The sequence below is a fragment of the Mastigoproctus giganteus genome, chromosome 6, assembly GCF_048544385.1.
Source record: "Mastigoproctus giganteus isolate SK-2022 chromosome 6, ASM4854438v1, whole genome shotgun sequence".
NCBI classification, from domain to species: Eukaryota; Metazoa; Arthropoda; class Arachnida; order Uropygi; family Thelyphonidae; genus Mastigoproctus; species Mastigoproctus giganteus.
Genome location: NC_143580.1, coordinates 127,049,132 through 127,072,208, shown reverse-complemented (window position 1 = coordinate 127,072,208; position 23,077 = coordinate 127,049,132). Strand labels below are relative to the sequence as shown.

At 35.0% G+C, this 23,077-nt stretch overlaps 1 protein-coding gene across 2 annotated transcripts in view; it reads left to right on the top strand.

Moving 5' to 3' along the window:
• Dhc64C (dynein heavy chain, cytoplasmic) overlaps positions 1-23,077 on the top strand; it is a 1,460,071-nt gene that overhangs the window by 260,207 nt on the left and 1,176,787 nt on the right. For both annotated transcript variants that reach the window (XM_090376486.1, XM_090376487.1), the window contains exons 18-21: positions 144-443; positions 9,973-10,208; positions 18,508-18,580; positions 18,670-18,780. In XM_090376486.1, coding sequence (XP_090232612.1) covers positions 144-443; positions 9,973-10,208; positions 18,508-18,580; positions 18,670-18,780 — 720 coding nt within the window. The remainder of the gene's footprint in view (positions 1-143; positions 444-9,972; positions 10,209-18,507; positions 18,581-18,669; positions 18,781-23,077) is intronic.

The window sequence follows — 23,077 nt, the reverse complement described above, 5'->3', positions numbered from 1 at the left end:
GAGCCCTTATGTATTAAGCTACTGAATCTAATTATTCTGAACACCATAATTTGATCTGTTACCTTATTAATTTTTGAAATATTAATTCTTGTTCAAGGTTATTGGAGTACTTGCTAATTGTAGTTTCTCTTGTGAATGTTTAGGTAGAGAGAAAACTGGCAACCAGACTTCAGTCAGGTGTAAAGGCATGGACTCAAGCTTTAGAGGGCAAAAAAGATGAAGAAATCGATATTCCTATGGATACAGATTCCTCAGCATCCATTGCTCACAAACCTGGTGGTGACCCCCAGATTCAGATACTAATACACGAAGTCCGTATCACAAATCAAGTGATGTATGTCAGTCCAAGTGTTGAAGAAGCTCGGTTTAATATAATGCAGCAGCTATTTGCATGGGAAAATATTGTTATTCTACAAGTAAGAATTCAGAGCTCTCGGTATCAGGTGAGTACAGATGTGGGGTATTTTATTTGTTGTTCTTTGTGATTGATTGTTATTCTTCATTTGGTAGATTACAGATGTGAGGCATTTCATTTCTTGTTCTTTGTGATTGGTTGTTACTCTTCATTTTGTTTACTACAAGCACTTCAGTTTATAATAAAGTGGAACCAAGAAGGCAGAAAAAAGGAAAAAGAGAAAATAGTCTAGGACAGCAAAAGCTAAACCTATGCAGAGCATGAACAATAAAGTGTGAGGAGGGAGCTAGAGAGTGATAGAAGGTAACCAAAAAAATGTATAATAAGAGATGTTCCGTTCAGTAATCTTGTTGCCCCTTTCTGTACTCATTCCAACATTTCTACATCCTTCTTATATGAGGCCTCCAGACCTGTATTCAAAGTGTGGCCTGACCATTGCCTTATACAAGGGGATAATTATCCACTTATATGCCTGCTAGAAAAATTCCTGTATATCATTGACAAGATATCATGAGCTACTCTTGCACACCATCTGCACTGCTCAGAAAACATATCTGAGCGCAAAATTACCCCAGGTCCTTTTTATTCTCTACCACCCTGAGTGTAGTACCACACCGTTGATACCTTACTCTGGGGTTACTGCTACCCATATGCAGTACTTTGCATTTGTCAATGTTAAACTTCAGTTGCCACACATCTCAGTCCATCTGCTCAACTTTTCTAGATCCTGTTGCAGTAGTGTACTGGCATTAGTGTCATTAATAACCCTGCCAACCTTATCATCTGCAAACTTACATATTAAGCTTATTAATGTGTAAGCTTATTAACATCATTAATAAATATAGAAAACAACTCCAACTAATAATATTAGTACACGAAGAGCAGTGTCTGTTGATACCACTCTGTCTTCTCCTATTCAACCATCCCTTTATCCATGCAGCAATTTGCCCCCAATTCTACACTCCAATTTGTAGTCTTTCATGTGCAACAGTATCAAAAGCCTTCCTAAGATACAAGTATATGATATTAAAATTATTCTTTACATCCACTTCCTTTGTGACCACATTATAGTATCCAATCAAATTGGTCAGACAAGACTTCCCCCTCAGCAAACTCATGCTGTGTCCAAACTATAATGGAAGTCTTATCTTGATGATCCTGCAGTGCTTCTTTGACCAGGACTCCATTAATTTCCCTGGAACAGAAGTTAAACTAACAGGTTTGTAATTACGTGTGTCACCCTTTGACCCTATTGTGAATAGTGGTCACATTTGCACCTCTCCAGTCCATGCATACCTCCCCTGAGTCCAGAGAAGCTCTCATAATTATGGCTGAGGATTTGCTTACTTCCTTTGCTGCCTCCTTTAATATTACTGGATAGATCCCATTTACCCAAGGTGCCTTATGTTTATCGTCAACAGTTTCTGCTCCACTTTACTCTCAGTTATTACAAAATCTTTTAGCTCACTGCCAGAGTTTAATATACCTCTTACATTCCCCTTCTTGAATAAAATGCTTATTTTCTTTGCATCCTTTGCCAAACATTTCTCGTAGTTTACCTTTGGCTGCCTAGTGTCCTTTGTGACTTGATTACAGACCAGCTTATATCTGCCTTAGGCTTCTGTGTCGCCTATTAATTTATATGCATCCCATGCATTTTTCTTCTCTGCCACATGTCTCATTAGTTCATATGACATCCATTTAGGCCTAAACCTTGAACAGTATTTTTTAGTTCATACTGCCACGTAGTATGAAAAGCCTAGTAGCTTCCAAGATTAATTCTTTGAATGCTTCCCATTTTAAATTTGCTGTTGGTAACATCATTAGTTGGTCCGTTGTATAGAATTTAAAAACTGTCTTAGACCACTGTAGTCAACTTTACGGAAGTAAAAACCCTTCCCTTTATCCCTGATGGTAGTTACCTCTTTGATTAAATCCCACATCAGCATACTGTGATCACTGCCACCTAGTAATTCCTTTATCTGCACATTCTTAATGCATGAATAATCACTGATGATAATCAGATCAAGAGTATTACTCGATTTAGTTGCCTCCCTGAACATGCTGCTGTAAAAACAGTCATCCAATAAATCTACAAAAGTCTTGCTAGTTTTGAGTGACCAACCCACAAATTCCGGTCAATATCCCTGAAATTAAAATCCCTCATAAGACAATCTGATTTACTGGCCCACTCTAGTTCTCTGTAAAGTTGTTCATTATACTTATGAGTCCTTTGGCATATAACACTCCTACTGTCAGTTTTGCTTTGCCAGTGTTTGTCACACCAAATTGACTCAATGCTGCACTGTCTACCCATATCAACACTGCACTTCCTTAGATTTTGTGTTTCTTAACTAATAGCATAACCCCACTTCTCTTCCTATCCTTTCTGTATACATTGTATTCCCCAAGTTCCAATTCTGCATTCCTTATATTTGTGTGACACCATGTCTCTTATTATTATTCTTAGCCATATGGTGCAAGGAAGCCTGAGGCTTATGCTGCACCAGCCAAAAAAAAAAAAAAAAAAAAAAAAATTCTGAGTTACCCTGGGAGAGGGGGAAAAGAAAATCACCCAGAAAGAGAAGAATGATGATATCCACTCAGGACCCTGGATGTGCCAAACCCATACTCACCGGATGTGAACCCCTTGGGTTATATCCCAACAATATCTGCCTTTGATGTTTTGACCAACACATTAAATCTATTTACATAACTCCTAGAATTTGGTGTACACACAAGTATACATGCACCTGTTCTTATCCTCAGCTACCCTAACACAGCCCATGTATTTACTCATTCCACAATTGTAGAATAGATGTGAAGAACTTTGTTTTTAGCCAGTGGGTAGTTGATTGCTTTAACAAACTACCATATGTCATTGTGGAAGTTGATAACTTAAATAAATTTAAGGAAGAACAACAAAGCTTTGGAGTGAATAGATAAGTGGAATGTGTGTTTTTTTTTTTTTTTTTTTTGTTTGACAAACGTTTGAAGCTATTGGATGGGTGGAATGGGCGTGTGTGTGTTTTTTATTTTCTGATGTTGCATAAACTTTCTTGCATCATATGCCTTTACTGATGTTAATATTTGAATACGTTACTTGGAATTTGTTGAGTGATGTGTGTAGTCAACAATATGATACTGTTGTTTATCTCAACTAGTTCATAGAATGTAAAGATTTTGAATTAGCTGATACTGTAGAACAGAACCAAAAAATAAATGAAACAGGCAACCTTAAAATATAGTTCATTGCTTTTAATGATGGTATGCATATTTGCTGTAATGTTTGATTTTTCAGCTGTTTGTGTTAATTATCATGGATTTAAAAGGGTTTGAGAATGTTGAAATACATAGTACTGGAACATAGTTGGGTATAATTAGACATATGGTACAAAGAAGCCCCATGCCTTTGCTACATCAGCCATAAAAAAAAAAAAAAAAAAAAAAAAATTACACATGTGCAGAGAGTGCACATGTGTAATTGAGTGCACAGTAGATGGTTTTATGTGAAACATATCATACCAGTCATGAAAGATGCATCTAATCACACTACTACTGAGTGGTCGGCACAGACTAATGGGTGGAGTGTGGGAAGTGCCCCTGGCAGAAGCTGTGGATGAAGTAATTTCCGTGATGCATTTTTCTTAACCGATCAGATATACTTGGTAGGTGCCCCCAAGGATGTTTCACCTAAAAAAAAATATATAAATAGGGGAGCGGGACATGAACTACATACATGATTCACTCCTTCTGTATGTACCCATCTAGATAATATTTGAATTATACCCAAGCTGTCAGTTTGAACCACCAATGGAGGCATCTTATTTCATTAATTAACAACTATTTGGCATAAAGGAAACTTCTCATAACCCAGGTTGACCTCTTCCATTATAATTTTAAATTTAAGTTCCAGAATTGTCACAGTGAAATATATGCTCTCGTTCATTTTGCTTTTCTCTCTCTCATAGCCATGTAGATCTCAGTAGGTACCTATTTGCTAAGCTCTCTTGCCCACATAATCAAGTCTTTTCTGAGTCAAGGACGCATTTGCAGATCTTGACATTACCTGCCTTTGTCTGATTTTAGGTACATTTTCCCTGCTTGGGCACTCTATTCCACGAATGGTCTGATAATTGTTTTATGTAGTGGCATATTGACCTCCCTATCTTTACAAACAGTTTTTTGTTTGATAAATCATCAAGATACCACAGGTGTTCCTCGTTGCCTGTCTAAACTGCTCAGAGAATTTAATGTTCAATTGTGTCAACTCCCAAACCCCCTGCTTCCTTTACTGTTTTTGGAACTAAACCCAAACAACTGTATATGTTATTTTGGGGGCTGCTATTTCCCAGGTGTATGATAAGAACTTGCTTGTAAACATTGCATTTGAATATAGCTACAATTTTCTGACCATGCTTGAAGCCTGTCAAGTCTGTCTGAAGGTGAGCTGATCATTAACTGTTCTCCCAATCTGTGTATCATCAGCAGACTTTTACCAACTTATACAGTAACCTCTCCTGTGAAACTGAATCAAATGCTTTACTAAAATTTTGATAATTTTGAAATTATTTCTTACATCAATCTCACTAGTGACTCTCTCAAAAAAGCTAACCAGATTGGTTAAACCTGATTTTCCCTCTACAAAATGGTGTTTCCTTGAATTCCATTTCTGTCTAAATTATCCTGTAATGCATTTTTGATCGTTGCCTCCATGATTTTCTCCATTACTAATGTTATGCTGGCTGCTCAGTAGTTACTCACTTTGCTGTTAGAACTGCTGTATAAAATTTCCATGCTGGCACTTCTCCATTTCCAAAGAAATGTATTCTGATTCCTATTCTTTGCTCATAATTAATTCTATGATTCACTGCCCTCATGCCATTTTCCTCATAATACTTATACTTCTCATTAAGAAAACTTCTGTCTATGAAGGTTTATTCACCTGTTAATATCATTGCAAAATACCTGTTCAGTTCATCCACAACATCAGCTGAGTTATTGAAAACTTCCCATGCATCCATTCTGCAAGGGTCCATTCTGATTCATTCTTTTCTTTTTATTCTCATACACTAAACATTTTGTCTCTGTTTGTTCTTTGCTTTCTTAGCCATGAAGTTTTAGCCTTTGCCAACTTAAACAGTTTCTGCGATGCTGTTACAGATCAGTTTGTAGCTTTTATAGGCTTCAGTTCTTTTTCATCAATTTTCCCAATGCTCCTATATTCTCTCGCCAGTTGATAGAGGCCACGGTAAATCCCATTCTTTGATGTTTTACAACTGCCACCTCTCTCTCCCCATTTGAACACTGTCCACTATGTGATGTATGATTCATGGTATTTATCAGGTGTAAACTTTTTGCCCCTAATACTTTCCCTAACTTGCTAATACAAATAATAATTATCTAGCTGATTTAATCCCCCCCCAGTTTTCCTCCCACTTTCTCCAATCAATAGGAAGCAATTTAAAATTATCCACAGAAGTCATTCCCCTTGCTTGCCCTTTCCATCTGTCTGTAGATGCTTTCATCATAATCTTCTGATCTGTACTTATTACTCTTCTTTTATTCTTGCTTCCAACTAACTCAAACCACACATATTCTATACTAGCATGTTAGCTTCTAAATTTGGAAAGCTTTTGTTTCAGTCAGGATGATTTTGTGTGGTAAGAAACATGACCTCTACTATCCTTTTTATCTTTCCTATCCTTCCTAACTGTATTCAGCGTACCAGTTTCCGTTAGTCCTATTATGTCGGCACATTAATTGTCCCAATCAGGTGTTCAAATTCACTGATTTTATTGACAGCAGCATCAACAACAACAGCAACACTCCTAACATAACATTAGATAGTTTATGTTAATTTTTCTAACATAACATTAGACAGTTAATAATAATAATTCTCCTGAACTATATAATCTTGTTTTCCCTATTTTTTGCTCCCTGTTCATTTTAAACATTGTTACCTTTGGATTGTGTTTGAAATGTTGCCACCTTGATTGTGGCTGTAAAAACCAGTATTGGCTTTTATAGCCATAATCTGAGGTGGCAACAGGGAGCAAAAAATAAGGAAAACATGGGTCTCAAGGGCACCCTCCATGCAAGTTTTGAAACACTGTGCCTGGTATACCAGAGGGACCAACAACTATGAACCTAGCTGGTTGAGATGTTGAGGCTTTTCTAATATTATTGACTTCACACACACAGATTGTTCATTTACCAACTAGAATATATAAGACAATCCCAACCACATGCATCCAACACTTTTAGATCACTGGTATTGATGATCTGTGATATATCATTGGTTGCACAAAGAAAGCTGTAATGACGTAGCAAAATTTCCTTGAACCACAAAAGTGAAGTGGGAATCAGTATTCCCACTATAGGTAAAACTTCTGGTCTGTGCTTGTAAATCGTGTTGCAGTTTGCATCATAAAAATAGTTTTAAAAGTGCCACAGCTGTATTTTCAGTTCTGTTTAATTTTGGTATTATGAAGTGGGCATCCATTTTATTTAATCTCTCACTTTTGGAAGAAATTTTCATCATGGCATTAGGTTGTATTTAAAACTATAAATTCAACAAAATCTTCCAACACTAAACAAGCTTGAGTGGTATCAGAAATTTGTTGCCATCATATTACAAAAAAAGGCATAATTGCAATCGAATCAGGGTCTGTTTTTCAGACCTTTTCAAAATAGAATTCTGTGTTTGTGGTGGGGATGTAGCACTCGGAAAATCTAAAAACAACTTGTGCTGTGCATAGACTTAACATAATTCCACCACTGTTGTTAGTAAACACTTATAGTGTTTACTATAAGCTCTTATAGTAAACACTTATAGGCCAGTAAACACTTGTTTAAAAAGTGTGTTATTAAGTTAGTTTGTTATCTGATAAAAGTTAGAGAAAATCCATCATTTTAGTATGCAACAAACTACTAAAGTAACAAGAATTCGCATCATTTAAATATATTTCATATTGTGAATACCTTCACAACGAGTTGCCATGATATTGCACTAACTCATAGCAACTCATGGGAAGCTATTCACAATATGAGATGCACTTAAATTATGCCAATTTTTGCTACTTTAATAGTTTGCTATGTACTAAAATGATTCATTTGCACTAATTTGTACGTTAGTTATCTTCTGCACAACCTGAGGGCTTTAGCCCTAAAATGCTTTTAAGTTTGTTTATCTGACATTCATTAAGAAGTCTTGGATGATTAGAAATACAGTAGAGTGTCAGTTATCTGGAGTAATTGATGTCAGACCCCTTCCGGATAGCCAGATTTTCCAGATAATCGGAACAGAAAACTTTTCTGGTAAGCTTAAATAAATTTAATGCAATCATTTAATTAAATAAGATTAAATAAATTTAATCTTACCTTACGATTAAATTAAATAATTAAGATTAATTAAACAAGAAAAAATTAACTAATCTCGGAGAACAGAAACATCCATCCAGGCATTTTTATGATTTTTATACAAAACAGGAAAATTAGAAACATTTTTAAATTCTCACGTTTTTTTTCGACTTATCAATAACAAGCACGGACAATCTGTGCATCCCAGTAGCATTTGCACATATAGCAATTTTAACTCAATATTTTCTCATCTTAAAACTTGGTTGCAGGCATTTCTCTTTTAGTGGCTAGGGTTTTTATTAGTAATACATTCCATAATAAGCCCATCTCATCAACATTATAAAAGTTTTCTTTTTTGTAATTTTCCTAACCAAAGCAAACTTACTTTTAAAGGACACCGCTGCTGATTCATTTGCAGAAAGTTTCTCACCTTGAATGTCTAGTTCATGTATACCGTGTCTCAGTTAAAAAATTTCAGCGAACTCATGCTTGCCTTAAATCTTCATAACCCTTTAATTTTCAATTAAAATCCAATGCTTTTTCACACAACATTGGGCTAGACACCGGTTCACCTCAACTTCACTGTGAAGAAAACACACACACACACACACACACACACACACACACACACACACACACACACACACACAAAAAAAAAGCGCACTCTCTAAAGTGGCATTTTAAGGTTTTGACATCTTTTTCATGCTAGATCCTCCTTCACTATCCATAATTGACACAAATTCTGTTATAGCATTGGAATTTTTCTTGATGTCGTAAATTGTTGAAATCCCCACATTAAACTCTTTGGAGAGATTTCCTAAATTTTGACCTTTTCTAATTATATTAATAATTTCTGTTTTTTGTCGCAGTGTTAAACTACAAGTTTTCATTTTGTTCATATTTTACCAGAAAAAATTTGAGAAAAATAATGAATCGTACAGTTCAGGCTGATATTACTCTAACCAAATTTGTAGCTAAACTAATCTGAAATCAGAGAAAACCCAGTAGTTTCTGTGATATTTTTCTAAAGCACATTTCTGAAAGTCACAGTTTACTGGGCTTTTTGTTTGTACAATCTGTTATAAATGGGTAATAAATTCGATCATTCACTTATTAGTGGCTCCTGAAATTTGATGACGCCAACAGGAATATAATTTTATTTTTTGATAATGGTACACTGCATCCTAATCTTCACCTAAAAATGTTAAGCTTGTTTTTCTACTGTCAAATACAACTTTGACATGTCGACAATTTGATCGTTGACAACTTCATCTTGTTACAGGCAATTTATTTAACTACACATACAAGAAAAACTATATTCAACAGATTCAGCTAGTGATTTATGAGAATCTATCACTGTATTCAATGGAGGTTTTTGATTTTTGTCCTGCTCTGAAATGTTAAAAACTAAGCATTATAAACTGTCTTATTAAAGTTGGATTTATTGATGTTGGTGGCAACTTCATAAACAGCTGAGTTATACCAGAGGAAACAGTTGAAATTGTTGCTGACTTAATAAAGACTGACTAATACTTTGCACAAAAATTATACATTGTGGTTTAATGACCAAGAATCAAGCAGAAGATAGAATTGTTTTCATAGTATGAGAAGTTGAAGGACAAAGCAGTGATGTAGGAAATGAAGATAACGAAGCAAGATATTTATCAATGTACAATAAAAATTTTGATGCAATGAAGTGTATAGAATGATTAAAAAGGTTTGACCTATAAAAAATTGATATAAGTGTATAGAATTTGATGTGTGCTCTACAAATGCATTTTGATAAATAAGTGTGTTTCTAAGCAGAAACACAATAAAAGATTATACTATTTTTCAAAAAGTCATAAATTTTTTAATTGTTGTATGCACTGATTTTTCAAGACAAAACAGTACATAAAAAATAATTTTATATTAATTAGTACTCTACAACATGTTTAATAAATTGTTGATAGCATCATCATCATCGACTTTCCCTAATAAGTACCCATTTTAAAGCAGACACTTCTATATAGAGGGATAGTTTTTGTCATCCTATTAATATCTACTATGTGGAGGTTTTACTGTATATAATTTCAAAGTGATACTTGCAGTTCAAGAGTATTATACTTTGTTAAAAAATAACATAATGTATAATTCAAAAGAATGAGATTTAAATAAGCTACCTCTTAATTTGATACCTTTTTTTATTTTAAAAGGTTGGCCTTGATCGGCCAACATCACAGGCATATCGTAATCTTCTCACAAAAATGCCGGATGGTGCTGCTGTACTGGAAGCTTCGTATTCTGCAATCGAGAGCAAGATTAAGCAGATGCAAGACTATGTGGCAGAATGGTTACGGTATCAAACTTTATGGGATCTTCAGCCCGACATGTTATACTCAAAACTTGGAGATGACATTAGTCGTTGGATGAATACCTTAGTTGAAATTAAGTATGTATTTTCTGTGTGAAATTTTCTTTTGTGTGTGTATGTATATATATATGTATGTATATATATATGTATGTATATATATATGTATGTATATATATATGTATATATATATATATGTATATATATATATATGTATATATATATATATGTATGTATATATATATGTATGTATATATATATGTATGTATATATATATGTATGTATATATATATGTATATATATATATATGTATGTATATATGTATGTATGTATATATGTATGTATATATATATGTATGTATATATATATGTATGTATGTATATATGTATGTATATATATATGTATGTATATATATATGTATGTATATATATATGTATGTATATATATATGTATGTATATATATATGTATGTATATATATATGTATGTATATATATATGTATGTATATATATATGTATGTATATATATATGTATGTATATATATATGTATGTATATATATATGTATGTATATATATATGTATGTATATATATATGTATGTATATATATATGTATGTATATATATATGTATGTATATATATATGTATGTATATATATATGTATGTATATATATATGTATGTATATATATATGTATGTATATATATATGTATGTATATATGTATGTATGTATATATGTATGTATGTATGTATGTATGTATGTATGTATGTATATATGTATGTATATATATATGTATGTATATATATATGTATGTATATATATATGTATGTATATATATATGTATGTATATATATATGTGTATATATATATATGTGTATATATATATGTGTATATATATATATGTGTATATATATATATGTGTATATATATATATGTGTATATATATATGTGTATATATATATATGTGTATATATATATGTGTATATATATATGTGTATATATATATGTGTATATATATATATGTGTATATATATATGTGTATATATATATATGTGTATATATATATGTGTATATATATATATGTGTATATATATATATGTGTATATATATATGTGTATATATATATATGTGTATATATATATGTGTATATATATATATGTGTATATATATATGTGTATATATATATGTGTATATATATATATGTGTATATATATATATGTGTGTATATATATATGTGTGTATATATATATATATAGTGTATATGTAATGTTTAAAGTTTATAATGATAGAATTGTATATTATATAGTTTTTGTCATATATGCAATGTTAATGCCATTGTGCATAGGACAATTCGGCATTATATGTGCATGATTTAATATAGGTCGATTAATTCAATTAAGAATTAATTGAATTCCATGTGCTACTCTTGTGCCATTCAGTGTTACTCTTGTTCTTCCGATGGGAAAGTTGAGCAACGGCTCTCCTGGATAATACATGTCGACTGTGGCACAACTCCAGTAATTGGAATGCTCGTGATGTGAGTAATGTGTCACAACACACAGTACATCGAAACCTGCTGAAAATGGGGCTGTGTAGCTGCAGGCCAGTCAGAGTGCCCATGCTAACCACTGTTCACCGGTGACAGCGCCTACAATGGGCACGCGAGCATCGAAACTGGACCTTGAGTGATTGGAAGAAGGTTGTCTGGTCTGATGAATCACGTTTCCTGTTGCACCTGTGGAGAGCCAGGTATGTGTGTCGTTTATCTGGGTAACTGATGGCTCCTGGATGCATCGTGGGATGGAAACAAGCTGGTGGTTGCGGTGGTGTCATGCTTTGGGTGATGTTCTGCTGGGATACCCTGGGTCAGTCATCCATGTGTGGGCACCCTGATGTCTACCACCAACCTAAACTTCATTGCTCACCAGGTACACCCTTTCATGATGGTCTTCCCCCTCTGGCGGTGCCATCTTTCAGCAGGATAATGCACCATGCCACACTGCCCGGATTGTTCGAGACTGGGTCGCGGAACGAGAGGAAGACTTCCAGATATTGCCCTGGCCTCCAAATTCCCCAGACATCAATCCAATAGCGCATCGGGATTGGAACAGCAACTCTGATCTGAGGCATCTCGACCACAAAACTTACAGGAGTTAAAGGATCTGCTGGTTACGAGTTGGAACCAGACACCACAAGACACATTTAGAAATATTGTAGCATCCATGCCTCGCTGGGTACAAGCTGTTTTGGCTGCACGTGGAGGACCAATATCATATTAGGTAGGTGGTCATAATGTTTTGGTTCATCAGTATATAGTAGTACTACCCCAGGTCTATAATCCTTTATGAATATCCTTGCTATACGTGTCTATCCTCTATTACTATTATATTATAACACACACTGGCATTCAAAGAAAGTGCATCACCTAGAAATTTCATATTTCTAACCCTTTTCGCGATGGTATGTTACGTTAATGACTAGCATCACAAATAAAAATATATAAACAAAAGATATTTATTAATAGTTAAGGCAAAGCTAAGTAATATACGACAGATGCTCTCAAAATATTTCAAAATGAGCTTACGCAACCTTTATACAATAGTTTTGGTAAACACGACAATTATGACTGAAATGTTATCATCATCATCATCAGCCAGTTTCAGTCTACTGCAGGATGAAGGCCTCTCCAGCAACTTTCTAGTTCCTTCTGTTTTGAGCACTGGCCATCCATTTACTACCCACAAACTCATGAATTTCATCTATCCATCTCTGCCTTTTTCTTCCAGGATTTCTTCTAGCTCCTCTCGGGTACCATTCTGTTATTTTTTTTTTTAGTCCATCTGTCATCATGTCTTCGAGCTATGTGTCCTGCCCAAGACCATTTTAATTCTTTAGTTTTGATAAGAATGTCATTTACTTGAGTTTGCTGCCTAATCCATGTATTTCTCTTCTTATCTAACAGTCTGATTCCCAATATAATTCGTTCCATTCTTCGCTGTGTAGTTCTCAGCTTTTCTTCCATTCTTTTGCTGAGTGCCCAAGTTTCACTTCCATAAGTCATGGTGGGGAGTATACATTGGTTCATTATTTTACGTTTCGGACAAACTGGGATATTGCTCTTCAGTATGTGACTATATTTCCTGAATGCTATCCATCCAAAATTTATTCTTTTCTTGACTTCCAGCCATTTATCATTATTACAGATAATAACTTGTCCCAGATAAGTATATGACTCCACCTTTTCAATTACTGCTCCTTCAATCATTATTTCCCTTTCTGTGGCACACTTGTTCATCATTACTTTTGTTTTAGTCATAAGTCCAAAATCCTTATTAACTGTGCATAACTGATTAAGATTTTCCTCTGATTCTTTGGGATCGTGGCTTATGACCACAATGTCATCTGCAAATCGTAAATGGTTTAGGTACTGTCCGTTCACATTGACTCCTTTCTGCGACCAGTCTAATCTTCTGGAAGCTTGCTCAAGGGCAGCAGTAAACAGCTTAGGAGATATTGTGTCTCCTTGTCGAACTCCTCAATTTTAAATTTCCTACTGTCTTTGTCTAGTCTAATAAAGGAGGTAGCACTCTCATATATTTTCTTAAAAATCATAATATGTGGGGTATCTATGCTTTGTCTTTCTAGTTCCCAAAACATTGCCTTATGCTGTATGGAGTCAATGCCTTTTCATAATCCACAAATGCCAGGCATAATGGTGTTTTATATTCATTTGCTTTCTCCATTAGCTGTGATATTACGTGAAGGTGATCATAGTTGAGAATCCTGTCCTAAAGCCAGCTTTCTCTTTCGGTTGATTCTCATCAATTATTACTTTCTAATCTGTTAGTAATGACCCTTGTGAACAACTTGTAGATGTGGAATAACAAGCTAATCGGTCTATAATTTCCAATTTCTGATTGGAAATTCATGGCATTTCGAATGCCAGTTTTTGTGTTATGTCTCTTCCTCTCAATTTTAACAACTCTACAGTAACTTCATCTTCCCCTGGGGCTTTGATTCTTCATTTTCTTCAATGCATGTTCTACCTCATCAGGAAGAATATCGGGTATGTCGTATGTGTTGTTACTTTGCAATCCATCTTCCTCACTGCTGGCATCATTCCCTCGCTCCTTGTACAATTCTCTATAGTAGTCTTCTGCTATTTGAATTATGCCCTCTCTGCTGTTTATAAGTACACCATTGCTATTTTTCAGTTTCAGTATCATTTGTCTTTCTGTATTACTGCACATGGCTGCTGATTTAAATCCTTTGTTTTCCTTTAATGCTTGTTTTACTTTTCTTGTGTTAAATTTTCTTATGTCCTCTCTGAGTCTCTTTCTAATGGCATTGCATAACTCAATATATTCAATTTTCTCCCTTTCAGTATTTTTCTTACTCTTCATTTGTCATCTTCGGTTCATCACGACAAGTGTTTCTTGACTAATTTTTTCTTCTTTGGATTTCTTTTTCCCTATGAGTTTCTTGGGCTTTATCACTTTCAGAAAATTGTAATATTCCTCGTCGATATCTAGGTGCTGAGCAGTCTGCAGAAGCTCAAACTTGTTCTTAAGTTCCAGTACATACTGCTTTTTCTCCTCTTCTATTATCTCAAAGACCTTTGTATTATTTACTCGAGTCAGTTTTTTCCTTTCCTACATCTACATCAAGTACATCTTACCATTATGTGATCACTTCCAACATTTACCTTATTCAGGGTGGTAACATCATTCACTATATATCTTCTGTTAGTGAGGATGAAGTCGATTTCATTAGTTGTTAATCCATTTGGACTCTTCCATGTCCACTTTCTGTTCACCCTTTTCTTGAAAAAAGTCTTCATTACCTGCAGTCCTTGAGATTCTGCAAATTCCACAAGTCTTTCACCTCTTTCATTTCTTTCACCAATTCCAAAATTTCCTGTAGTTCCCCTTTCTGCACTATTTTGTGTTTTTCCAACCTTAGCATTGAAATCCTCCATAATAATAGTGTTGTGGGTTTTCTGCTCATCTAGAAGACTCAATTTTGATGTACATTTCTTCAACCTCTTCATCATCGTGGCTCGATGTTGGTGCATAAATCATTATAACCTTTAGCTTGTATCTCTTAGAAATCTTGAGTATTAGCCTTGACACCCTTGGTGATGTGCTTTTGAATTCCAAAATGTTGTTTTTAATCTTTATGGACCAGAAACCCAACTCCACCCACCTTTACTGAAATGTTATCAGAAGCCTCAATTTGCTTCAGTTTATCATTTTAAATGGAAATCAAAATGAAAAGTTCACCAGGTGCAATCTAATATTTATTGAAGCGTCTCTGGCCCTGATGACAGGAGCAGCACACTGTCGAGGCATCAACAAGATCAATTTCTGAAGATAATCAACAGATTGTTTGTGGTTCCAAACAAGAATTAATGCATCCTGAAGTTCACAAAGGCTCTTTGGTTTCTTTCTGGCAACTGCAGATTCCACATGATGCCAACAGTTCCCTATAGGATTCAGGTCTGGGCTGTTTTCTGCCCAGCTAAAAGTTGTAATGTACCGTCCGTTCTTCCAACCATTTTTTTCACCTGTAGCAAACGTAATCACATTACTGTTGAACTTCTAATGCAGAAATGAAACTAAAGTAACTACAGAAATACCTACTTATACTTTTTGCCCGAAGACAAGGAGCAGAGGCATCTTGAAAGATGCAGTTATTTGGCAGGTTCGTATGGTCTCTAATGGTTGGCAGCAATTTGCCTTCCAATATAGTTAGGTATCCATTGGTATTTACGGAACCTTTTTATAAACTGCAGGTGACCTACTCTGCGATACAAAATGGAATGTGATACCCCATATCATTTGGCTGTTAGGGAATTTCACTGTGGACTCCCTACAGTCTGGATGGTATTCTTCATCACGTCTATGGTTAATCGTTTGTCTCACATCAGAGCCATGCAGGTAGAATTTATTCTCATCCGAGAAAATAACTGACTTCCACTGCTCGTGGGTCCATTTGACTTTCTCCTTGCACCAAATTAATCGAGCCTTTTTCATTTTTCGTGTGAGGAGGGGCTTCTTCTTAGGACGAAGGGGTACAAGTCCATTTTTAAAGAGGCGTCGTCTGACTGTTACCACTTGCTACCATTCCTGTATGTTCTTCTCATTCTCTTTTCAGCTCAGACGAAGAAGCTTTACGGTTTTTAAGGCATATGTGCTTCAAAACGCGATCCTGTTTTGGCATAGAGTCGTTTACTTACTGTCGACTGATTACAAGACACTCTATATGCATTGTGGCGGGAAGGACATCCTTCCTCGTGTAAAGCAACAATAGCACTCTTTTTTTGTGGCGTCAATTGCACGTAACTTGCCATCCTGAAAAAACAAGGAATAACTGCAACTCTTGCAGAGCGTGTTTATATAGCTGAAAGTAACAGCTGATGCCATATTAAGTCATCACGTAAATGCCATGTAAATCTTATCTGATGCAATCTGTAAGAAATATTGCCATACATTTATGTTATTCATGTGACAATTACAATTTTAAAGGGCGATGCACTTTCTTTTAGTGTGTGTGTGTGTGTGTGTGTGTGTGTGTGTGTGTGTGTGTGTGTGTGTGTGTGTGTGTGTGTGTGTGTGTGTGTGTGTGTGTGTGTGTGTGTTCTGGAATAGTATTTGCAAATAGTACTGCACTTTTTTCCTTGCTTTTGGAGTGCAGTTCCACCTTACTTTTGAATAAAAATTCCTGAAACTGTACCACCATTGTAGTAGATGAGTTCTCCAACAATATTTAGGATGGGTCAAAGGATAACATCCTGTAAGAATATCTGCAGTGTTGTGAACATAATTTTTTCTGAACATAGAAGTTCAGTTTATTTCCTGAACTAATAGCAGTTGAGGTGGTCCTGAAGAATATTGAGTCCTGTGAGTTGCAAAAGAATGAAATTTTCCCAGACTTCTTAGGTGCGCTACAAATACTAAAAACTGCTACAAATACAACCCACCCAGTCTTGAAAGAAGTAATCATCTAATTAAACTGATATTTTTATCTGCTTCCAGAAAATATGGTAATCAGAGGCAAAGAACTAGCCGATAGTGTTGAGTAATTGGCTTTTTCAACACCCACTAATTGGTGGAAGGTTCCACCTTAAGGCTTATACACCAATAATCCAGAAAAAAAATATTCAGTCTTTAAGAGCAAATTATTTGGCAAAATCAACATAATGACAAGCTTTGGAGTATTAAGTCAATCTTTGAACAATTGACCTTCAAGCTTCAGATCAAATTGGCAACAAGAGGTAGTATTAACTTCACTGTCAATAGGTCATAGAAATATCACCCATGCTTAGCTTTTAACAGTAGAACATTCTCCTCTTGTCATCACTGTAATTTACTGAAAGTAAATTATAGTGCTTATAGTGACATATTCTTACAATGTACAAAATATACTATAGAATGCTAGAACCTCCTCACTCCAGCCATAAAGAAAGTCCCATTTTCACTTACTTCACTTTTGAGTAATGAATCTATTTTCTTAAACATTTGTACTTTTCAGAAAACGATTCTCTATCCCTGAACTGGATAACTTACTGGTTATCATATGTATGGTGTATTGTTGCTAGAAATTGTGAAGCGCCTAAAAAATTGCAAGTGAAGAAGTAATCTTACACACAAAATATTTGATGCATTAATTTCTTTGAGTAAATTTCAGAACAGTTGAAATTGCAGAAAACCAGTATTTGGATAACATACTGAAACATACTAACATTTCTTTACATATATTTTTAATGGGTACTCTTGACAGATCTAACACAAAGATGACTGCCAATTCAAAAAGAAGGAAGACTTTCCTATTTTTTATTTTTATTATTATTTTTTAACTTTTTGAACTTACTCTTACGACTTATTTGAGCCTGCTATGTGTACAAGAAACTGAATTATGAGATTTTTAAATTGAGCCATCTAGCTAACATGCTTGGTATAATTCAAACACCAAAAATAATGAAATTTAAATATCTTTTAGAATTACATCAATGTGAAATTTAGTATGAAAGTCACTTTTGATCTTAATTACAAATTATTTTTTAATGAAACATTTAGCCTTAAAAAATTCTTTATATACCATGCACATCAAAAAATACTGTAATGTGTGATAATTTTTCATAGTTACCCCCCACTCCACCCCACTCCATTGTCTACCCTGAGATTTGGCTTTTAGTCGGAAAATAATTTTTCCCCACTTTGATATGATATGATTAAAATAAATGTTATTCTTAATTAAATTAAAAAAAAAAAAATTAGTGAAGTAAAAGTATCATGCAATTGCACTTGCTTTTTGAACTGAACCACTGGACAGTCAAGTAATATAATTTTTTAAATAAAATAATACAATATTTGCATTTCAGAAAATCAAGAACTACTTTTGATACCACAGAAGTTCGAAAGGAAATTGGCCCTATCATTATTGATTATGCAAAGGTATGTGATTTCTTTAATAAATACTTTTTTCTCAGTTGCTTATATATTTTATCACTCTAATTTTATTAATTTTTTTAAAAAATTTTTAGGTTCAATCAAAAGTATCTCTGAAATATGATTCCTGGCACAAAGAGGTATTGGGTAAATTTGGCTCACTTTTGGGATCAGAGATGGCTCAATTTCATACAAGTGTCTCAAAGGTAATCTTCTTATACAATAATGAATTAGAAAAAAAATTCTACTTAAAAAGAAACTAATTTACTTTAAAAGCCTATGTGATCATCTAATTCATTAATAATTTTGCATTCTCATGATATATTTGATCTGTTTTCTTTTCAGCCTCCTTAACTGCAGCTGGAATTTTCTGCATTTATGTGATTTAGTGTTAATTTTTTTAAAAAAGAAAAAAAACGAGTGTACTTAAGGCCTACTAAAAAATTCCCTTCAAAGTAATTAATTTCCTCACTTTTTCAAGTAAAGCTGTAGAAGTCTTGATAGTCCTGTTTTTGTAGTTCTTCAAGCTTATTTGTAATTGCAAATGGCATGAAACATTTTTAGATTTCGTGGTATTTTCTCTTTAGTAATTAAGTAACCAACTTAATTTGGGAAACAGAAGTCAGTGTGAAATCATTGAGGTTATGTGAATTACTGTAACACCCCACAAGACACTGAACTCATTCAGGGACATGATCTCTAAAGGGGATCTGAAGAGAATGTCTGTTCAGAACTAAAATCTCAAGGGATGACAGCTGCAAAGTGAATGTTTGTACATAGGGACGGAAATCTAGTCCTGGCTTGAAACCTCTTCTTTACTATCTCTTAAAGCCATCAAAGCTGGTTATTTGAACTGCAGCTCTCCATATATTCAAAATCATTAAGATGCTTCAGGTGCCAGAAATATGGATTTTTGCAAATGGCGTGTTGTGGTACTCTTGCATGCACTTGATGTGGCTCAAAGGACTGTTAAATTGCATCACTTAAAGCTGCAAGGCCTACCTGTATTAATTGCCAAAGAGAGCACCCTGCATATTCCCGAGCATGCGAGAGGTAGAAGAAAGAAAAAGAAATACAACAGGTTAAGGTAGCACTCAACATTTCATACCAGGAAGCCAGAAAAGCATTTAAATCAGTAAATGACAACAAAGCAAAGTAGTATGCTGAAAAGGCTGTCAAAAAAACTTAAAAGACAGTCACTTATGCCAATTACTCACTATTTATAGAGCTCAGAAAAATCTTCACAGAAAACTCACAGCCAGCACTCCCATATCAGTACCTTCTTGTGCTCCAGCATTACAAATATCAAGCGGGAAAGTTACCACAGAGAAAACAAAACCACCAATAGTAGTAGAAGAAAACATGGAAGTCAAAACTAAGGAGGTAGCTGACAAAGCAGTCTTGGAACTCTTTAGGGAGGTAGAAATAAATAAACACAGGACAGTACCCTTACTTTTCCAAAAAAAAATAATAAATAAAAAATAAATTTAAGAATGAAAAACGTAAGCCCTCACCCCTTTGGAAGCAGACTTATGTATCCACCATGCTCAAGTAGTGGCTAAATTCCTACAGTGGAATTGTCATGGATTCTGAGGAAATTCATGACATCAAGATAGTTCTACAAAACCGTCAACCAGCCTTTGCTTACAGGAGACTTATTCTAAAGGCAAAGGATGAACACACCTTGCATAACATTACTATTATTTGTAAGGATAGAATTGTGGATGGACATGTTCATGGAGGAGTTGCTATTTTTGTAGGCCACCAGACTCCATTTTCACCCTTTGTAACTTTAAAGCAGCATAGAGGCTGTTGCAATTTGCCTTACAGTGGAGTTTTTATTAACCCCAAATAAAAGGAACATTCTATTCTATTTATTTGCCATCTGGGACTAACCAGAAAGACCTTGATCTTTTTTTTGTGCATTTGCCTCCTTTCTTACTTCTCGTTGATTTTAATGGACATAATACCATGCGGGAGTAGTGCTGATATCAATGGAAGGGAAAGAGACACAGAACATACGATCATTGACACTGACCTCTCGCTTCTAAATGTGGGAACGAATTCCTTCCTCACCTACCTGTATGTTTTCTGCCCTTCATCTTTATATCTGCCTTCACTTCACTTACCTGGGAGGCAGAGGAAAATCACATTTAAAAGTGATCACTTCTCTGTGAAATATTTAGATAGTGGGAGACTTTCTTCCTTTAAGGTAATGTGGCAGAAGATTTATTAAGCTGACCGGAAGGCCTTTCAACATATGGTAAATTTTGACATCACTACAATCAGTCAGCAGCCTATCAATGATGCAGTCAGGTACGTCACAGGTGCCTCCGTAGCCAGGTGGGAAGGAGCAGCAGTGCGTAGCACACGCTTCTTGATTAGACAATACAGATATAAGAAATAATAATTCAGTACATCCAGTATGAGCAGTAACTAATTAACTGCTTATACTGGATGTACTGAATTATTATTTCTTATACATGGAACCCAATGCCACCGGGGTTCAAGCCCATCACCACCAAATACGGAGGATCCGGAAAGGTCAGGGAATGACCACCGCATATTCCCGGAGCAATATATAGCCTTAGTTGCTAATGCTGCTAAAAACCAAATAACAAACAAACAAGGTACATCACAGAAAGTATTTTCCACATGTGTGATTGCAGTCCCAAAAACATTCACCCAGTTTTCACCATTTCCTAAACCCGGCTGAATCCAGAATTCACAAAAAAAAAAAAAAAAAAAAAAAAAACACAGCATCAAAAAATGCCATTAAACAGAGCTTAGGGGATATTCCGTAATTATCCCACCACAGCTAATCTCATCTAATTTTTTTTTTATGAAAACAACAAACCAAGAGGAATTAGACCCTATAGTATGTATTACCTTTCATGGGTTATAGATTCAGAAGATGAAAGAAGATATTTGTTCACATTAGACTTGAACTTCTGTAGACTAATTTTCAAGAAATACGTATGAAGGAAGATTGTTCCAGAAAATGGCAGTAGAATGAATAAACAAGGAAGATGAAAAGTTGTTTCTGTGAGTCTGAAGTTGGACAGTAAATGGATGTTGGCTGCTGGCGACATGTTTTCAGACCTGTTTTTAAAGAGAGAGTGGGAATTATAGAAGCCAATTCAGGAGAACATTGCCCATGGAGGTATCTGTAGAAAAGGCATGCTGCAGAAACAATGTCTGAGACAGAGTGGAGAGAATGTTAGAGATGGTCATTAATTAACCTAACTGCCCTCTTCTGAATGAAATCTAGGAGCCTGAGAGCGGTTTTGGGGGGCACTGCCCCAGATATGGGAGCAATATTCCGTGTTAAGGTGGATTTTCAATTTGACCAGAGTGAATAGCAGTTTGGAAAAAAAAAATAATGCTGAGAGCGAAAGGTTTTTAGATGAAGATGAAGCAATACTTGTAAATGTGTAAAGAGAGATTAGAAGTCAGGGTAATCCCGAAAAGAGATATCATCTTGCCTAGAAATCGGAGTGTCACCAAAGATAAGCATAGGAGCAGAAGAATCCTTTTTTCAAGTTATAAGATAGGAATCAATTTTAGAAGGATTGAATCAACTAAGTTGTATTTGCCCCACTGGAGAATTACCTGGAGATCTGCATTTAAGGAATTGGTAGCAGATATTTGAGAGAGAGTGTTGAAGCTGATAGAGCAGGGCAAGGTTTCTCAAAATGAAAAGTGGAATGCAATGTGCTATCATCAGCAAAACTATGGATAGATTTTTCAGTCAACTGAAGAGGGTTATTAATGTACAAGAGGAAAAGAATGTGGGAAAGAACCTTGGGGGACACCAGCATTAGTGGAGAAGTTAGAAGATAGAGCCATCTACCATCACCTTCAGTGAGCGATCAGAGAGAGAACCGGATAACCAATTTTAACCCAAGCACGGTACTAAGTACTATAGGTTCTAATACCTCTCTTGTCTGGTTCACATAAAAAAAAAAAAATTACAAAAAACAGTTGGCAAACCATAATATGGAATCTTGTTTAGAAGACCTTTATGCCAAACACGATCGAAAGCCTTTGAGATGTCAAGAGCAACTGCTTGTGTTTCACCGAACTTTTCAATTGAATTTGTCCATAAATGGGTAACATAAGCCAGAATATCACCAGTGGATCAACACTGACAGAATCCATACTGGCAATCGTTGATCAGCCCGAAGATTTCTTGATAGTTTGAGTTTGCGGTTAATTGATTTCTCCATTAATTTAGAAAGAGTAGAAGCAATTGCAGTGGGATGACAATTGGATGGGTGGGATTTGTCACCCTTTTTAGGAACTGGCTGGATATGAGCAAATTTCCAAGCAGAAAGAAAAACACCTTTGGAATAAGAAAGTGAAAAAAGGCGGCAAAGAACAGGAGTAAGTTCAGGTGCACAGGTTTTGAGAACAAGTGGAGAAATACATCAGGGCCTGGAGCTTTATTAGCATCAAGGTTCGTCAAAATCTTTCTGACCTCCTTTGGACGGAAAACCTCAG